This window comes from Apodemus sylvaticus, chromosome 16 (assembly GCF_947179515.1).
Source record: "Apodemus sylvaticus chromosome 16, mApoSyl1.1, whole genome shotgun sequence".
NCBI classification, from domain to species: domain Eukaryota; kingdom Metazoa; phylum Chordata; class Mammalia; order Rodentia; family Muridae; genus Apodemus; species Apodemus sylvaticus.
Window position 1 is genome coordinate 31,974,049 of NC_067487.1, and position 18,813 is coordinate 31,992,861.

At 40.6% G+C, this 18,813-nt stretch overlaps 1 protein-coding gene across 1 annotated transcript in view; it reads right to left on the reverse strand.

The window, feature by feature from the left end:
• Adamts12 (ADAM metallopeptidase with thrombospondin type 1 motif 12) overlaps positions 1 to 18,813 on the reverse strand; it is a 304,796-nt gene that overhangs the window by 83,547 nt on the left and 202,436 nt on the right. The window contains exons 12-13 of the mRNA XM_052160107.1: positions 18,508 to 18,677; positions 10,328 to 10,461 (exon numbers count right to left, since the gene is read on the reverse strand). Of these exons, the coding sequence (XP_052016067.1) occupies positions 10,328 to 10,461; positions 18,508 to 18,677 (304 nt within the window). The remainder of the gene's footprint in view (positions 1 to 10,327; positions 10,462 to 18,507; positions 18,678 to 18,813) is intronic.

The window sequence follows — 18,813 nt, forward strand, 5'->3', positions numbered from 1 at the left end:
CTCTATCCCCTGGGACACTTTCCCAGTCTAGGCCCTGGTGCTACAACAGAATATCAGCTGAAGCCTGTCCTCATCCCTGCCCACAACTCCTCTGCATCCCACAAAGCATCCAGTTCTCACCCCCTTTCCCAGTGTGTTGATTTGTTCCAGACACAACTCCCAGGGCAACCAGTAGGCTGAAGATAGGCCCACACCTCTCTTACTGTTCCTGAGATCCAATCTCACCAGTCTTACCTCCAGCTCTATAGCTGGAAACCTGCTGTGGTCTCCCTTTCCTTTCTGATCTCAAGGACATTCTCCAACCTTCCTTTCCTGAACTCATCCCAGTATCTGAGCCTCCTACACCAGCAGGCATTCCCTGTGAGCACACCAGCTGAACAGGTCAGAAAAAAACAGGCAACACACAGCCATCATATTCTCTGAAACTCCTTCAAGGAACAGAGACTAAGGCACAAAACACCCATGCAACAAAGCCAAATCTAGAAATCAGCATCTAGACCTATAGTCAGCCTCAACCCAGATACCCAAGCCACCTTCAAATTTTTTGATCCAGAATTGTTCCTGACTAAAAGAAATGCAGGGACAAAAATGGAACACAGACTGAAGGAATGGCTGAGACCAGTGACTGGCCAAACTTATTATCCATCCAATGGGCATGCACCAAACCCTGACACTATTACTGATGCCATGTTGTGCTTGCAGACAGGAGCTTAGCATGGTTGTCGTCTGATAGGCTCTACTAGCAGCTGACTGAAACAAATGCAGATACTCACAGCCAACCATTGCACTGAGTTCGGGGACCCCTATAGAGGAAGGGAAAGGATTGAAGGAACTGAAGGGAATGGCAACCCCATAGGAAGACTAACAGTATCAACTGATCTAGACCCCTAGAGACTGAGCCACCAATCAGAGTATACATGGGCTAGTCAGCGGTTCCCAGCACATATGTAGCAGAGGACTGTCTGGCCTCAGTGGGAGAGAGGATGAGTCCAATCTTGTAGAGGCTTGATGCCTCAGGGACGGATGATGGAGGGAGCACTCTCTCAGAGGCAAAGGGAGGAAGGATGGGGCAAAGAACTCTGGGAGGGGGGACTTAGAGGGGGCAACATTTGGGATAAATAAATAAATAAAATAATTAATTAAAAATGTCCACACAATTAACAACAGCCCGGGCAATCTGTCTCTGCTAGAGCCCAGCTATTGTACCACAGCAGGCCCTGACTATTCAAACATATCTGAAACACAAGAAAAAGACCTTCAAACAGCCTTTATTGTCATAGGCTATAAAGACTATGATAGAGGTCTTTAAAGAGGAAATGAATAAACTCCTTAAAGAAATCCAGGAAAACAGAAACAGACAGTGTAAGAATAAATAAAACTATTCAAGACATAACATTGGAAATAGAATCGAGAAAGAAAACCCAAACTGAGGGGATTCTGGAAACAAAAAAATTAGAATTTGAACAGGAACTACAGAGGTGAGCTGGACTAACAGAATATAAGAGATGGTAGGAAGAATCTCCGGCATCGAAGATACAATAGAAGGAATGGATACATTGGTCCAAAAATGTTAATTATAAAAAATTCCTGACACAAACCATCCGGGAAATCTGGGACACCAAGAAAAGACTAAAGCTAATAGTGATGAGAATAAAGGAAGGAGAAGAACACTAACAAAGGTCCCAAAAATGTTTTCAGCAAACTTATAGAAGAAAAAAATTTCTAACCTAAAGAAAAAGATGGCTATAAAACTACTAGAAGCATACAGAATATCAAATGGATGTCCTCTCACGACATACTAATCAAAACAGTAAATATACAGAACAAGGAAAGAATACTAAAAGTTCAAGAAGGAAAAAGCAAGCAACATATAAAGGCAGACCTGTTAGAATTACACCTGATGCTGGTGAGGATGTGGAGGAAGTAGAACACTCTTCCACTGCTGTATAAACTTGTACAGCTACTACAGAAATCGATATGGTAGTTCCTCAGAAAGATGGGAATCAATCTACCCCAAGATTAGCTATATTTATACAAAGGATGCTCCATCCTACCATAAGAACACTTGCTCAGCCATGCTCATAGGAGTTCTATTCATAATAGCCAGAAACTGGAAACAATTTAGATATCCCTTAACAGAAAATATGGGAAAGAAAATGTGGTACATTCACACAATGGAGTATTACTCATCTGTTAAAAAATGACCTCATTTAAATTTGCAGGTAAATAGATGGAACTAGAAAAAATATCATCCTGAATGAGATTACTCAGACCCAGAAAGATAAATATGGTATGTACTCACTTATAAGGGAATATTAGTTGTTAAATAAATGAAAACCATGCTAAAATCCATAGACCCATGAAATTAGGTAAAGACAAGGCTCTAGGAGGGAAGCAGGTATCTCCCTAAGATGGGGAAATAGAATAGGCTTTATGGAGGATGGGAGCTAGTGGATCAGGTTGGAGGTGTAGAGATATGGTGGAGGGTGGAGAGGGCTGAAATTGGGGGAATTGGGGGGCCACCTGTGTGGTGTGGTGGAAACAGTACAGTGGACACTTCCTGGAATATAGAACTCCTTAGTAATGGGGGATATGGAGTCTCAATTGGCCATCTCTTGTTACCAGGCATGGGTTCCAATCAAAGGACTCGTTTGCATTGAATTGAGCTATTGGCCAAGGGGGGTCACATGGAAACTTCCAACCAACCCAGACTGTTGCTAAGACAAGAGTTTGCTCTGCAAACCTATAGCAAGGCCCCACTGCCAAGGACAAAACCCAGATGACCCCTTGAACATGGAGACATGAAGCAGGAGCCTACACGGAGCACTCACTCCTACACTGGTGTCCTCAGTGCAGGAATGTACTCTTAAGTCTATCAAAGGAGAAAGGTGAACATAATGCCAGTCACAAAACCAGTGACCTTCAATCTGTTCTGACCATGAACTACGTTAGGACAATGGTGGCTGGCACAGAACTTGTGGGATTAGCCAATCAATGATTTGACTTAAGGCCTACTCCAAAAGAAGGAACCCATACCTGACACTGCTTGGATAACCAATTAATAGAGACTAGATAGCCCAACGACCTAGGACAAAACAAAACAGTACTGATCTGAAAAAAAAAATTAATGAAATGAATCCTAATTTTGCTAAGCTTATATATATATATATGCTTAGGATTTTTAATGGGATTTCTGTCTGGGAGAAAAGTTGGTATTTGACTCTTGTGCCTTCTCTTGGGACTCGTTTTCCTCCTGTTGCATTGCCTTGCCCAAATTCAATATAATAGGTTTTGCTTCTTCATACTATATTTTATTTTGTTATGTTTGGTTGTTATCACTCAGAAGCTTGTTTTCTTTTTCCTAATGAGAGGCAGAAGGGAGTGCATACAGAAGGGTGGGGAAGTAGGAAGAAGCTGGGAGCCATGGAGGGAGGGAAACTATAATCAGGATGTATTGTGTGAGAAAAGAACCTATTTTCAATAAAAGAATAAAATTAAAAATATCCAATACAATGTAAATACCATATAATTAGTTATTATACTATGTTTTCTAGAAAATAATAACAAGCAAAAAGTCTCTACATGTTTACTGCACACACTTTTCCTCAAATACTTTTGATCTAAGATTCATTGAATCCTTTTCTATAGAACCCATGGAGACAGGGGATGGCTACACTTGTTAACAAGTTTAGCTTTCTCTCATGTCAGTGTGAGGAACACTATGCCCTACTCCATACTTTCTTTCATATTGGGTATAAGGATTGTGCCTAGGTAGACTATTTTTCTACCCACAGGTAGTTTTCTTTCTAATTTTAACTACACCTCAGATCTTCTGGAAGGTTTGAGGCTTTATACCCTTGGCCAGCTAAGCCTTGAGAAAACTCCCTGACATCAAATCCTCAAGTTGACTACCTCCAGTTGTCTTGTGGGTGCAAAGACTATTTGCTACTTGACTTCGCTGAGGAGAAAAAAAAATCACTAAGAGCTTTTCAGAAAATCAAAACTTAATTGTACAAGTCACAATGGATAGAAGAATGTTTGAGATAGATGTTTGCAGGGGCTAGAAATAAAATGCCAACTCTCACACAAGTGATATGCTTGTGCCAACCTTGTGCAATCTCTAATAAGCTGACCTTTATAAAGCGTATTCCCAGTGACCTTCATTCTTCCACCGATTTGGAGTGAGCCAGGAAAACATATACTGAGACACATTAATTTTAGGATTTTAAAAGTTTCTACCAGCAGAAATTCTTCTTTTGTGAATAATAAAGTAAGGCAAGTCAAAAATTAAAGACAAGTGCCTCAAGTCCATGTGTTTCTACTTGAGCGGATGATCACGTTTCTCCATCAATAATGTTGGCATTCAGTCTAGACTCCGCCCCACAGTTACCTAGCAATAGCCAGGTGTGCCTGACTCACTATACACGGATGCTTGCCCTCCTTAGTCCTTTGCTATCTCTCTTGCTCCTGCTCCCTAGCCTCTTTCTCCCCATTCCCCTCCCCATCTCTCCATGTGCTCATGGCCAGCCTCTACTACTCTTCTCTCTGCCTCTGTCTCTCTCTCTTTCTCTGTCTCTACTACCCTCTCAAGTACCCTCCCAATGCCCTGAATCAACTCTATTCTATACTATGTCTTCCTGGGACCGGTGTCTCCGTGGGAAGGGATGGCTCAGCCTGGGCTGGCAGAGGCACTCCCTTCCCCCACACCTTCCTACAGCGCCACCAGACATATTCCTGGCTTTTCCCTTATCTTTTTATAAAACACAACAAATACCAGCTTACATAAGTAGAGGACAAGAGTTGTAGTCAAGGGACCTGCATATTTTCTTAGTATATTACAGCATGCCATGTCATGGCATAGCACATTAAATAGATTCTTGAGCAAACCTTGCTTTTTTAGTTAGCTTCAGGTGTCTACTCAACCCAGCCCAGAATTATCTGAAGGAGTATCACTTTTGGGGATTCTTCCCATCAGATTGACTTGTGGGCACATCTGTAGGGCATTTTCTTGATTGCTAATTGAGGGAGGTGGGGCCCAGGCCAGTGAGGGAAGAGTTATCCCTTGTGGTATTGGGGATGCAGACAAAAGTTTGCTAAGCATGAGATTCAGGGAGCAAGCCTGCTCCTGCCTTGAGTCCTGCTTTGGCTTTCTTTGGTGATGAATTGTAACCTGTAAGCTGAAATAAATCTTTTCCTCCCCAAGTTGTGTTTATCACACATGGAGTTTATCACAGCAAAAGAAAGCAGACAAGATCAACACACACACACACAATTTGCTTTTCCTGTGAACTAAAAGTTGAAGGCAGTCTCTGTCTTACATGAGGTCAGTCCTCCCTGCTGCATATAAGGCAAAGGGAGCTCTGAAGAGAAAGAAATAAACTTGAGTCTGACAGCATGGGCTTTACCAAAAGGATTCCCTGTTTGGTGGCCTTTGGCCATCAGTGGATCAGAGGTGGCTATGTTGCCACTAGCGAACTTGCATTGTGACTTCATGATGGCCTTTCTCTGAGGCCATTATTGGGTATGGATATTCGCCTTGGTGGGCAATATCCTTAAAAAACAATCAGAACTTCTTGAGTCTCCCTTTCTAACAAGCCTTGAGCAAACACATTATCCTGATTATTAGTCTGTGAGAAGGTTCCTAATTAGCCAGATGTTTAGCCCTCCATATACTAGCAACTAATAGCAACCCAGCCATTTTCTTTTACTTCATAATATTATTTTATTATATTATAAAGTAATATTAATATAACATTATTTTACTTTGCAAAAATGAAGGTAGGCCAGAGCTATACTTAATGGAAGAGAAGAGGTAAATGATATTTCACTTAATGAAAGGGACAACAGCATCAAGCTTCCCTAGATTTAAGTTTTCAAGGTTGATTCTTGCTGAAGATTAAATAATGTCCCCCTTAGACATGGTTCAGTCTTTATCTCTAGTAACTATGAATTTGCCCTTATGGGAGAGAGAGGATCGTTGTAGATTTAGCAAAAGAGAAAGCGGTCATTCAATATTACACTGGTTCTATACCCCAAAACTGATGCCTTGATGAAGGGTGTTTTGCAGACACAGACACGCAGAGTGGAGACAGTTCTAGCGAAGATGGAGACAGAAAGCAGAATTCAGGAGTTACTAGTTAGAACTGACATGGCTGTCAGGAATCATCAGACGTTATGGATGTCAAAGGAAAGAGTCTGCACTAAAGCCGTTAGAGAAAAAATGGTGATAGATATGTGCACTTTGTTTCAGGCTTCTAGCTTCTACAATCCTAAGGCAATATATTTCTTTTGTTGTAAGTCACTGAGCTTATAGGAAGCAGTTTATGATGGCCCTACTATATAGCTTTATTTTTCTTGTTTTAGTTGTAGAACATAGTTCAAAGAGGCTACATAGCTTCCCCGGTCATAGCTGAAGCTCTTAGGTCATTTTTCTCCTTAGCTCTTCGATAGCTCACCATTGCTGTAACCTTAGAGCCAGAACCTTCTTGTGGGATCCATGCCCCCTCCCCCATTGCTGCCCCTCCTGGCTCACTGCACTGTCTAGACCTTCTGCACTGAACCACTCTCTCCTAAGGTTAATTTCCACTTTTTCTCAAGACACTCTCAGGGGAGACCTCTAGGGAACTGTCCCCTCCCCTGTCAGTGGGAAAGGCATCCTCAGACCACCTACCTTGACAGGTTGACAGTTTCCAGAAAAACCTTTCTGGCTCTTTGCCAGAGTCTTCAACCAAGATGTAACCACCTGCTCATAAATGACTTTGTTCCTAGAGCTTGAATTTGAACTTCTTGGTGTCAGAGCTAATTTTAAAAGTGTGACTTAGTGTTTTCTGGTCTATATTGGATTGCCTTACACCCCCACCCACTACCCCATTGTATGAAGTGTCTCTGCATTTTCAATCATCAACTGCTGGGCCCAGTGCTGTGCTGTGCTCAGCGCTGTCAGGATTTTTCTAGGGCCTATCATCAGTTTTCTGTATGTAAATGCTTGTTTTTCCTCGCCAGCCCAAATGGCGATTCTGAGAGATTATCATATTAACAAGCAGGCTGCTTTTAAAGCAACTGGGTAATAAGGAGGGCCCAAGGGAGGATGTGTGAATCTCACTTAGAAGGGGAAACAAAATAGTCATCAGATGTGGATGGGATGGAGAGAGGGAACGAACTGTGTCAGTGAGGAAGGGAATGGGGATGGTTATCAGGTGTGGGGAAAGGGGAGAAGGGAAGAGGGCTGGGAGTGAGAATGCAAATCAGGGGGAGACATCCCAGGGACTAGCTGAAGACCTGGGGTGGTGGAGTCTATGGAAGAGAACTTAGTTGCGATTCCTACCAGCAGCAGACATAGTGACTGAAGTGACCATCCCCTGTAGCCAGGCAGGACTTCCGGTGGAAAGAGAGGGACATCAACCCACCCACAAAATTTTCAACCAAAAATTCATCCGACCTACAAGATGTACAGATAAAGAGCAAGCCAAGATTGAGCGAACAGCCAGCCAATGACCGACGGGAGAGAGCCGATCCCTGACGCTAATAATACTACTCTGCTACACTTGAAGACAAAAATCCAGCACAACTGCCTTCTGAGTGGCTTCATCTAGCAGTGGATGGAAACAGATGCAGAGACCAATAGCCAAACGTTAGGCGGAGCTTGGGGCGTCTTGTGGAAGAGTGGGGGATAGGATGGAGGAAACTCGAGGGATAAAGAATACCACAGAAAGACCTACAGAGTTGACTGACTTGGGCCCATGGGGCGGGGCTCACAGATACTGAACGACCAACCAAAGAGCATGCTGGGACTGGACCTAGCGCCCTCTCCCACCACGCACACCTTTGTAGCAGATGTGCTGCCTGGTCTTCCCTTGGGTGCTCTAACAATTGCGGGCAGGAAAGTGGGACTGGACTGTCTCTGACTCTGTTGATACCTGGACTGCCTGGTTGGACCTCAGTGGGAGAAGAGGTGTTTGGAGGTGCTTGGTCCTGCTGGGACTGGATGTCCTGGAGTAGGGTGGTACCGGAGGTGGGGAGAATGAGAAGAGTGGCTTCCTCTTCTCTGAGGAGAAAGGAAGGGCTTAATGGGAAATGGATTTGTGGGGTAGGACTGGGAGGAAAGGAGGGAGGGGGCCTGCGACTGGGATGTAATGTGAATTAAAAAAATAAATTATATAAAATAAGAATAAAAATAAAAAGCAAGCCTCTGTGGTAAAGGTCAAACAGCCCAAGGTGGCAAATGGCCACCCAAAGAAGTGGATCAGGAGATTTCCCGCTGCTGATTGGTTCAGACTGGAATGTGGCTTTTTGCATAATAAACAGCTGACAGCCAGAGATGTCCTGGCAGGTGGAAACTGGGAACTTTAAGGGAGACTGAGGGAGCTGGGAGCAGGCAGTGAGGTCCACTTGAAGAGATAGGATGGAGGAGAAGTCAGGATACCTTTAGAAAGCTAGCTGAGAGATTGTCTCAACAAAAGGCCGCCGGCTTTAAACGATATAGATGGCTTTGTGTCTTAATTAATCAAGTTAATTAAACCTCAAGTAGGATTTCAGAAAGCTCCACAATAGTTATAGAAGAATCAAGAGCATTCATTGTGTATCTGAAACATTTAGTTTTTAGTTAATTTCTGAGACTATACCAATAGAATAAGGAGACAATAATACTAAACAACAACAATAAAAATTACTACAATCTAGATCTTGGGCATCTGAATTATATCTAGGCTATTGTGTATATTTTATTTGACCAAAGCTTTTGACCAGAAAAAGACTTAGTGTGGATCTACAGAAAGTAGGCAGTTATAGTTCATCAAAAGGCCTTAACTGACATTCAGGAAGAGAAAGCCAACTGACAGAAATTGGCTTATTCTATTATGTTAATTTGGTTGATTTCAGTAAAGGCAACCAAGAGTCTTCATATTTTGCTCAAAACATTGGCTTTCATATGCAAAATAAAATGGTATTTTTATGCATGCAAAATTACTCAGGTCTAAAAGTCAGATTTAGCATTAGCTTTCTGATGACTACAGTTCCCAGGTCTGGCTGCTTAATAATGAAGCTTGATGCTTTTAATATATCAGTGTCTCTGCCACAGGATTCTGAATTAATAGATTCGATAGAAAGCCCAGATTTCAGTAATTTTTAAAAGCTACGTGATGCTACGTGATGATTCTAAAATGTAGTCGGGATCTATGTTAACTAGATTTTTTTTTTATTTTATTTATTTATTTATTTTTTTTTTGCTTTTTTGTCCTACATTATCTAAACCGACCTAAGCCAAAATGCATGTTTTGGGCTCTTTGTAACTGCCATGAAAATTAATTGGTTGGCTTAACAGAAAATTTTGGTTGAATGTTTTTTAAAATTACAGTCTGATCATGGCTAGTTGTTAGCTCACTAGAACCTGGAAATCACCATCTTGCATTCTATGTTTTGGTCTCCATTCAGGTAGATACAAAAGCAATTTCAAGGAGTAAAATACAACTTCTTGGGACATTAAACCTTTAAGCAAGAGTTTTCATCCTGCCCAGTGGAAAACATAGTTATAAACATTTGTAAAACAAAATGTATTGAATTTATTGTATGCATCAGCACTCCTGTTAACAGAAAGATGCCCAAGATGATATAGATGATAAATAATTGTGTCATAGATGGTAAATGGTGGTGTTGAATGAGTTCATAGACTTGACCACTAGGGCTAAGGCATTGTTTTAGTAAGAGTACATTAGGTGACTAAAAGCACCTTCTCTTTAAACATATTTATTCTTGGCCATTACATCACAAGACTTATTATTCCTCCATTCCTTGCAAAATTAAGTACAAACAACAAGAAGTAATTTTTAAAATGGTTTTAGTCTTAACAGTCCTTTATAAATCAGGTCTAAAAAGATAGAGACGGGGTTGACCACTAGGATGACTGCCAGTCCCCCTCTCCTTCTGAGTCACTCTTGTTGACAGTGAAGAAGGTTTATAGAAACCATTGTTATGATCAATCAGGTTTTTCAAATGTAATTTTGTGATGTTGTCTAGGCTGCCTTTTTCTATAACGCTTCCCTTGAGAGGGCTCTTCAATTTGTCTCTGCTCAGTGTGTAAAGTAATATCATTGTGATCATTAGGACATCAATGAATAAAATATCAGCTGAAAAAAGTTATTCCGATTAAACTTAGGCTTTAATGATGCTGAGAGGGCTTATCTCCTTGTGTGTCTGACCATTTATTAGTAAAAAAAAAAATCAGATTTGAGCAAATGCCATAAAAGTATAAATGTAGGACATCTGACTTCATAAAGTAAGGAAAAAGCCCATCATTTTGTAAAGTTGTAGATTAAGGAAACATACCCAATACCTTACATATGCCATTAATACAGACATTTCTGCTGTTGCCACCTTCAAAGCATGGGGTGCCATCAATGACGGCTTCCAGCATTTTCTCAGAGAACTGTTCATCTATGGGTCTGCAGTACAGCTCACAAGGATGTGCTGGAGGGAGAAAACAGATAAATCCCTTTGAGTTAACTCTGTAGTTCAGACCCTTCCCCAGGATTCCCCGTGGACTCCTTCACCTATGAGTACCATTTACAAACCCCTCTTTGCCTTTCTGAGACACATGATGAAACGTAGACCTTTTTGTTCCTCTTTTTGTCAAACCTTTTATAATTAATTACATTTGTGAGGTTGGATGAAAATACCATAGACCTTCTGCTGTAAATGAGGAGACCTTTCAATCCTACAATGAACTGAACGTAAAAATAACAAAGCCTAGGACACATAGCATTAACCTATCACATCGCTAATGATAACTCGGGATCCATAGCAGGTAAGCTGACTTCTAGGGTGAAGACAGTTTCTTGTCATGGCACTGACATCACCACCACCATCTTAACACATTCCCTAGTGAGTAGGCCTATTTCCCCCAACTCCAAGAAGGAGTGCTTGGATACAAACAGACAACTACATAGAAGCACATAGAAGCACAGCGTATGAGAACTGCTAAATTGGAGCTCAATCTGATCAGCACAGGAGGCCTATCGCTCTCTCTTGGGCACCACGTAGAAGTCATCCTGAGGTTCAGGATTTCATTGTACTCAGAAAGACAAATGGTGTTTAAAATGTAACTGCCTCATATATTTTAAGGGTTAATATGTGAAGTGGTATTTTTCTTCTGAATGTTTTCTTTTGAGTGTTAGATTTTATTGTAGTTCTGGGAATTGAATTTAATGCCTCCCACATGCTAGGCTATATCATGAAGTCCATAATTTACTTTAGGTGAGAATTCAAGACTGTCTTCAGACGTCCCTTTGAGAGCTCTCTTTGATCTGTGTGTTACAGACAGAGCAGGTGGCCTCTTGATGCTGATGCCAGACTTACTGTGAATGGATGGGTGAACATCAGATGCAAAACAGCACCAGGTATGTTGGTTTAAGGATGTGGTGATCCATGTGACAAACATAAGAGCATGTAACTCAAGCAAACCAGGACATCTAAAGCTAAGCATTGGAACGCTAAATACAAAGGAGTTTAGACTAACTGGATAAAGATGCCAGATATATCTACATAAAGCTTAAAGGAAGGGCTTGTGTAAATAAAGAGTACCAACTGAGTTCAAAGTTGTCTAAAAAGATGGACAAAGTCAGAATACGTCAAAGAGATTATTTTTGCAAAGGTCCAGTGGACAGAACCAGAAAATGGAGATTAAAACATAAACAGAGAATACTGTCAATTCTCCCCATGGTAGTGAGATTAGCACTTCTGCAGACCAAACAGGAAGCACATAGGGGCAGCCACCGGGCAGTCCTTATGCTTTTCCAGGGATGAGAGTGAGAGTGCCCATTCCTCTGCCCAATCTAGGGAACTACTTCCTAAGACATGATTTGAGTTTGAGAAATCAGATTAGGTATTTTGTATTTGGACACATGCAAAATAGGGAAGCATTCCTGGATAATGACAGAGATATCCTTTGAAAGCAATTATGTACTGCCAGGTGTGATGGTAAACCTTCTTAACCCCAGCACGGAGGAAGCAGAAGCAGGCAGATCTCTGTGAGTTAGAGGCCAGGCTAGTCTACTTAGTTCCAGGACGGCTAGGCTACATGGCGAAACCCTATCTTTTAGTTCATGAGAATCTATTATTACCATGAGAGAGGGACTTAATCTTTGTGTGCCTCAGTTCCATGTTAAGCACTTATCTTTATGATATGTGTGTGTGTGTGTGTGTGTATACACACACTCACATACAAGAGAAGCTCAACAAATGATTATCATCATATCCATAGCCTCATCATTAGCTTAAGAGTTTCTGAAGCTCATTAGAAGTGGATTTGACATTTTATGTTTTTCATTTCAATTTCTTCAAATTGTCAAGAGACTTGTAACTGCTGCTCCATTCTACTACAAACAAGCACAGTATCTCTCTTTAGATCATTCATTCCCAACTAAGCTTGCATTAAGTTCATACTTTTTTTCCCCATATTTTCTAAATAACTGGTGTCTTGTTCATTTAGCATAAAGAATATAGATCCTGCTCAGATAGCAAGTGTCTCTGCACTTTCTTCTACTGTAACTGTGGACCTTCATTCAATGATACTCTGGTTGTGTCTTAACTACTGAAGTCCTTCTGTTTGCAGTTCTGAGGCTGTGGCTGTACAGTGTCCTCAGGAGCAATCTTCTTAGAAACCTTCATGTCCTGCCAGCTACTGATCAGTTGCTGCCAACAGAGTTGGGAACAAGTATAAACTTAATAAAATGCAAAGAGAAGTCCAGGCTTGGGGATTCTCCTTCACAAAGCCCTCGACTATTATGAACCATTATGATCCAGATTTTATTCCCAACTCAAAGCACTGAGTTTAGTCTTCACAGAGCCGGCTGTTGAAAGGATAGTGTGTTGTAAGCATTAAAGCATTAACTTCTTGAAAAGAGTGATTACTATTGAACATTACTAGTGCAAAAGACTTCTAATGTGCCTTGGCCAATTAAATGCAATGGCATGATCAATATTGTTAGGGAAAACATTCTATACCAATCAACACCGGATGTCATTTTAATCATGAGACATTAATTCAAACAGTCACAAAAATAAATATTATGCTTAGTGAGAGAAGCTGAGATCATCCCTTGAGCAATGGAATGTTTATCCAGTTAGAAATGCACCAATTTCCTAAGGTTTCATTTCTATAATGAGATGCTGTGCATTTATCTGAGAGGAATATGTGAACTTTTATTACACAATCAATGCCTAGTGAATTAAGACAGTTGCAAAATTAGGACAAGGACAGTCAATTCTTGTGCAAACAGAAATGTGCTATTAACAAAGGTTACTTCTTGGAAATAGATTACGTGTGGTGATATAATGAGAATGCTTCTCTTTCATTTAATTGATAACATTTACAGTTTATAAAACACATATATTCCTTTCCAAAATAATGTCTTAGCTCTGAAACAATAGAACTTGAACAGTCTCCTTTACTCCATGATAATCACAGCACATCTCCATGACAAGAGGTCCTTACTCCCAGACTTCCCTGCAACCTGCCTTTCCAGTATGGAATTGATACATCTTTTAAAGTTAGACCATATGAACATACTCGAAGTATGTTGCAGATACAAAACACAAATGTCTGTTGAGTATAAGTGTGTGGTTTGCTAAGTCTCAAAAATATCCATTGATATTTACGGTAAAAATATTAGGTAGCATGTAGGCCAGCTACTGGTATTTTTTTTTTTACTTTAGTTATCTTTAAATTAGGATATAGTGTATTAGATAACATTATTGCATTTCCAAACAAGGTATATCTTAGTAGATTTTCCTCTCCCCCTTTCTCTAGTATCCTCTTTAACTCTGCTGCTTCCCATTGTAACTTCCCCCCACTCCGGTCTCCTTTCCACTTCACTAGACCAACTGCTTTTATCCTTTCAGAGTTTATATATACTTTAGACTAGAGAGAACCCTGATTGAGGAAGAAAGCTTGAATGGAAGGCTGAGTGTTCCTTAAACAATTTGCAATGCTAAGTCAAAAGTTCTCTGTGCCTGTCCCCATCATTTCTAGCCTCTCTTTCATGGTAATTTGAGAGAGTCTGTAGATATTATCCTGTGACATGGCATTCCAACTAAGGAGGCAAGGGTGACAAGGGATGGCCTTCATTCTCACTGATGAACAGGAGTAGAAGAGATTCAAGGACGCAGATGTCAGCCTCACCAATTCTAAGCCTCCAGTGCGGAATGTCATCATTGTCTCACACTTATTCACTTGCCCTGCTGCATCTCTTTGTTGGGGTCATGTGATGTTTACTGGTAGCTTTCAGGAGCACTTACAATTCGGCTGAGTGAAAGCACAAAAAGCATGTTACAGGTGGCTTCTGGCCCTCTTGCTGTCTGGTTAACCTTATCAGCAAGCTCGGGTGACTGCGTGAATTTACTGAGCTAAAGTTTGTACTTTCAATTCTGCAGAAATGCAATCACTCAATGATCCTAAGAGTTTTGGCAATGATCCTAAGAGTGCTTGTTAGATTAAAAAAAATAATACTTGTTTTAGTAAACAAACTTATCTTCAAACTGCGTAATTCATCTGTTCTCCCAAAAAACAGCTCAGGTGATGGAATGCAATTATTGAATCAAAGGTTATACTTCTGATGCTGCTAACAGGATCATACTGCAAACAATATGGCCCAACATTTGGGGGAAATAATCTTAAGAAGTGATCATTAGAAGTAGAAATGTCAAACTTGAAATGAAAGCTAAAAATAAGATGAGGGAAAGTTTTGTTGCCTTTTATGTAGGTTGAGGGAGATAGCAATTATTCAGATGAGAGGGTAGGTCATAAGCTGTGGAGAAACCATTAGGCTAGAGGACTGATGCTTCGATCCCAGATAACCAGTTAGTTTATCCATCAGCATATTCAAATCCAGTGATAAATACCAATCACTCCAAAGCATATCAAAGCCTTGTCTACCTTGATGACTCTCATTTATTTAGTACCTACAGCCATCAAAGCAAATAGTAGGCACATGAGAATTGCTTACAAATATATGAAAATCCAAGTAAAATCAACCCTTTTATTCCAATTCAAGTTACTTGACCTATCAGCATTTATTACATACATGCATACACACATACATACTTACATATATGTGTACTGTATACATATATCGTATACTTATTCACGTATACTGCATACAAGTCCAATTCTATATTTGTATGTAGTATAAGGTGGTGGCGGGTGAGGGTGAGGGGATGGAAATTGAGTACCTATGACATCAATGGAGCTGTTTTGGGATGTTAGTCTTACAGGCACATAAAATCAGTGACCTCAATAGTTCCAAACAATACAACATATGCAGAACATAGATATAGATGGCACTGACTAAATGCACCTTTGTCATTAGTTATATAATAAAATATCTCAGTTGCACCAATAATCAATTGTTTTACCCTCATTCAGCAAGAACTGGGGATAAGGAAAAAGGATAGCTGTGGAGATGCTTTGGAGACTCAAAGTTGGCAAATCTCTATAGAGCTTTTCTTTCCACAGCTTTGATTATAATTGTTTTAACAGCCAACTGTGAGATTCTTGCATCTGTGACTCATCAGTCTCTCAGCACATCGGAATTTCAAGACTCTAATAATCACATAAAAGTTAGATTAGCTATTCTTTTTACTCCCTTGCCTCAAATACCCTTAAGTTAGGCAAATCTTTCTTTTTTCACTCTTTGGTCAACATTGAAACTTAACATGAAATGCTCTGAGCAGTCAGTCTCCTTGGATGAGAGCGCCCACTGGGGAACTGGTGACAGCTCAGCCTGGCATGTGGCACATGGTCTGGACCAAGACCTCTGAGCAAATGCAGTATTGCTTAGGAATATTCTCATATACTAAATGGAAAGGAAAAGTTGAATATAAAGAAGGAAAGAGGAAAAGGTGGGACAAATAAATCCACATAGATAATAATCTCAAGAGAAAGGAAAAAAGACAAAAATTGATTTAAATATTTTCAAGCATACATAAATACTGAACTCTTGTCATTGATCCCAATATTTGTGAGGAGAAGACAGAGAAGATATGTTCCTTCTAAGTTCAAGGCTAACCTGATCTATAGAACAAATCCAGGATAGCCCAGACTACACACAGAAATTCTGTCCCAATAAATAATAATAAATGTATGTCACTGTAGAGAATATTTGTACTCCACACAATCATGTTTTAAATTATCAAGTGAAAATGGTTATATGTTCAATGGTAATGGTGGTATTATATATCCTCTTTGAGAGAGGTCAAAATGGAGCATAGAAAACTCAGAAAAGCGGGCTGCTAGATGGGAGGATCTGTCTATACTTTTTTTTTAATTCGATATATTTTTTATTTACATTTCAAATGATTTCCCCTTTCCTGGCTCCCCACTCCCCAAAAGTCCCATAAGCCCTCTTCCCTCCTCTGTTCCCCCATCCACCCCTTTCCACTTCCCTGTTCTGGTATTGCCCTATACTGCTGCACTGAGCCTTTCCAGAACCAGAGACCACTTCTCCGTTCGTCTTGGACATCATTTGATATGTGGATTATGTCTTGGGTATTCCAAGTTTCTAGGCTAATATCCGCTTATCAGTGAGTGCATATCATGATTGATCTTTTGAGACTGGGTTACTTCACTTAGTATGATGTTCTCCAGCACCATCCATTTGTCTAAGAATTTCATGAATTCGTTGTTTCTAATGGCTGAATAGTACTCCATTGTGTATATATACCACATTTTTTTGTATCCATTCCTCCACTGAGGGACATCTGGGTGCTTTCCAGCTTCTGGCTGTTATAAATAGGGCTGCTATGAACACAGTGGAGCATGTATCCTTATTACATGCTGAAGAATCCTCTGGGTATATGCCCAGGAGTGCTATAGCAGGGTCTTCTGGAAGTGACATGCCCAGTTTTCTGAGGAACTGCCAGACTGATTTCCAGAGTGCTTGCACCAACTTGCAACCCCACCAGCAGTAGAGGAGTGTTCCTCTTTCTCCACATCCTCTATACTGTCTATACTTTTAATGACTTCAAACTACTGGACAAAGAATATGTTATGTTGGGGGACAGGGTTTATGTTTATGTTAACAGAAAAGGAGAAAAGGTTTTTTTTTCCAACCAAAATTATAAAAAGCAGATTTGACACAGGAAGACCTCCTGACGATCTGGGATACAGGCAAACACATCAAGAGCTGGGCAGTGGTGGCACATGCCTTTAATTCCAGCACTTGGGAAGCAGAGGCAGGCAAATTTCTGAATTTGAGGCCAGCTTAGTCTACAGAGTGAGTTCCAGAACAGCCAGGGCTACACAGAGAAAGCCTGTGTTAAAAAAATAAAAAAGAAAGAAAGAAAGAAAGAAAGAAAGAAAGAAAGAAAGAAAGAAAGAAAGAAAGAAAGAAAGAAAGAAAGAAAGAAAGACATCAAGACCACAAAACAGGTAACAAAAGAGGGGATCCTTGGGAACAGCTCTGGAACTAGCTGAGACATAAAAATATCTTCAACCAAAACTTCCAATTGTATGTCCAACAAATCTGCTGGTTCTAGAATCCTCACAACTTATTATTGAGGGGCATCCTTTCTAACGGGATGAATGGAGATTTAAATGTCAGTTTGATTATATGATCAAACTAACTTCTAAAGGTGGGGTTTCAGTTCCCTGGGTTTGGGGTCTGAGACAGAGACCAGAGGAGGAGGGCAGAGGAGATAGGGAAGGACACCATGGGGTAGGTGGATTGTGAGACCATGGCCACGAGGGCTGGTCAGTTAGGGTAGAAGTGGCCCAGGCAGAACATGTCAAGCTCTATCTTGTGGTTAGTGACAGAGAAGTAGACAAAAGAGCATAGAGGGTTGATGTGCTTTTAAGGCTTATTATAAAGATAAACGTTTGTGTCTTTTATTTGGGAATTAAATGATCTAAGGTGAGGTAGAAAGCCCTAATAATATTTACCACAACAGCTACCATTACATTCTCCAGCTCAGTTATATCTCCATCCCTTGACACACATCCCTTAGTTCTTTGATTTTATTTTTTAACCTTCTGGTACTACGTTGCACATATGAAATGCAATATGTTGCACATATGACCTCAGGCTCAGCATTAATTTCTAATGGAGGCATTCTTACTATCTTGTCTTTTTTGACCTGTTCTCTTCCTATGGAATGACCTTTTAAATTGCCTTCCTTTCCTTCTCAGAAAGATCTATTTTACATAAGCTGACCAGCTACTCCCATGGATGTCTCCTTTGAAGTTACTCTCATCCCACCTGTTTGGAATATCTACCGAGTGTCTAAATTCCTCCATGTCCCAGTTATTGCAAACCAGTCCCCATGTTTGAAGAATGTCATGTTCATCTCCCACAGGGAAACCTGGACATATCCAGCCTTCAAAATTTAGTAGTCAGCTATAGCCGGTCAGTGTTACTGTCTTCTACAACTGATAAATCCTGGAGGTATAGTTCTCTCTGTTGACCTTTGCAGGGCTTCTGAGAAACTCCAGATCCAAGGTGCGCATTGAGCATCCCTTACCTGCATTAAACACTGGGAACCAGCGGTAGAATTGGTTTTTGTAAGGGACTGTGTCAAATTCACTGCACTGCATCTGCCGGAAAGTTGGAGTGTCTGAACGGCAGGGCTGGACATTGCATAAGCGATAGCGTTTTCTTTCTCCGGTGCAGTATTTCCCTCCAAACTTTGGTCTATGGATGAAAGAGACAAGATGTTCTTTACACTTCGCAAGAAGCCAACAATTTCCTTCCAAAAGCGCTGGCTACCTAGCCATGACTGTTCCTTGTCAAAACATGCCTGCTTCTGACCTAAAGAAATAGATAAATC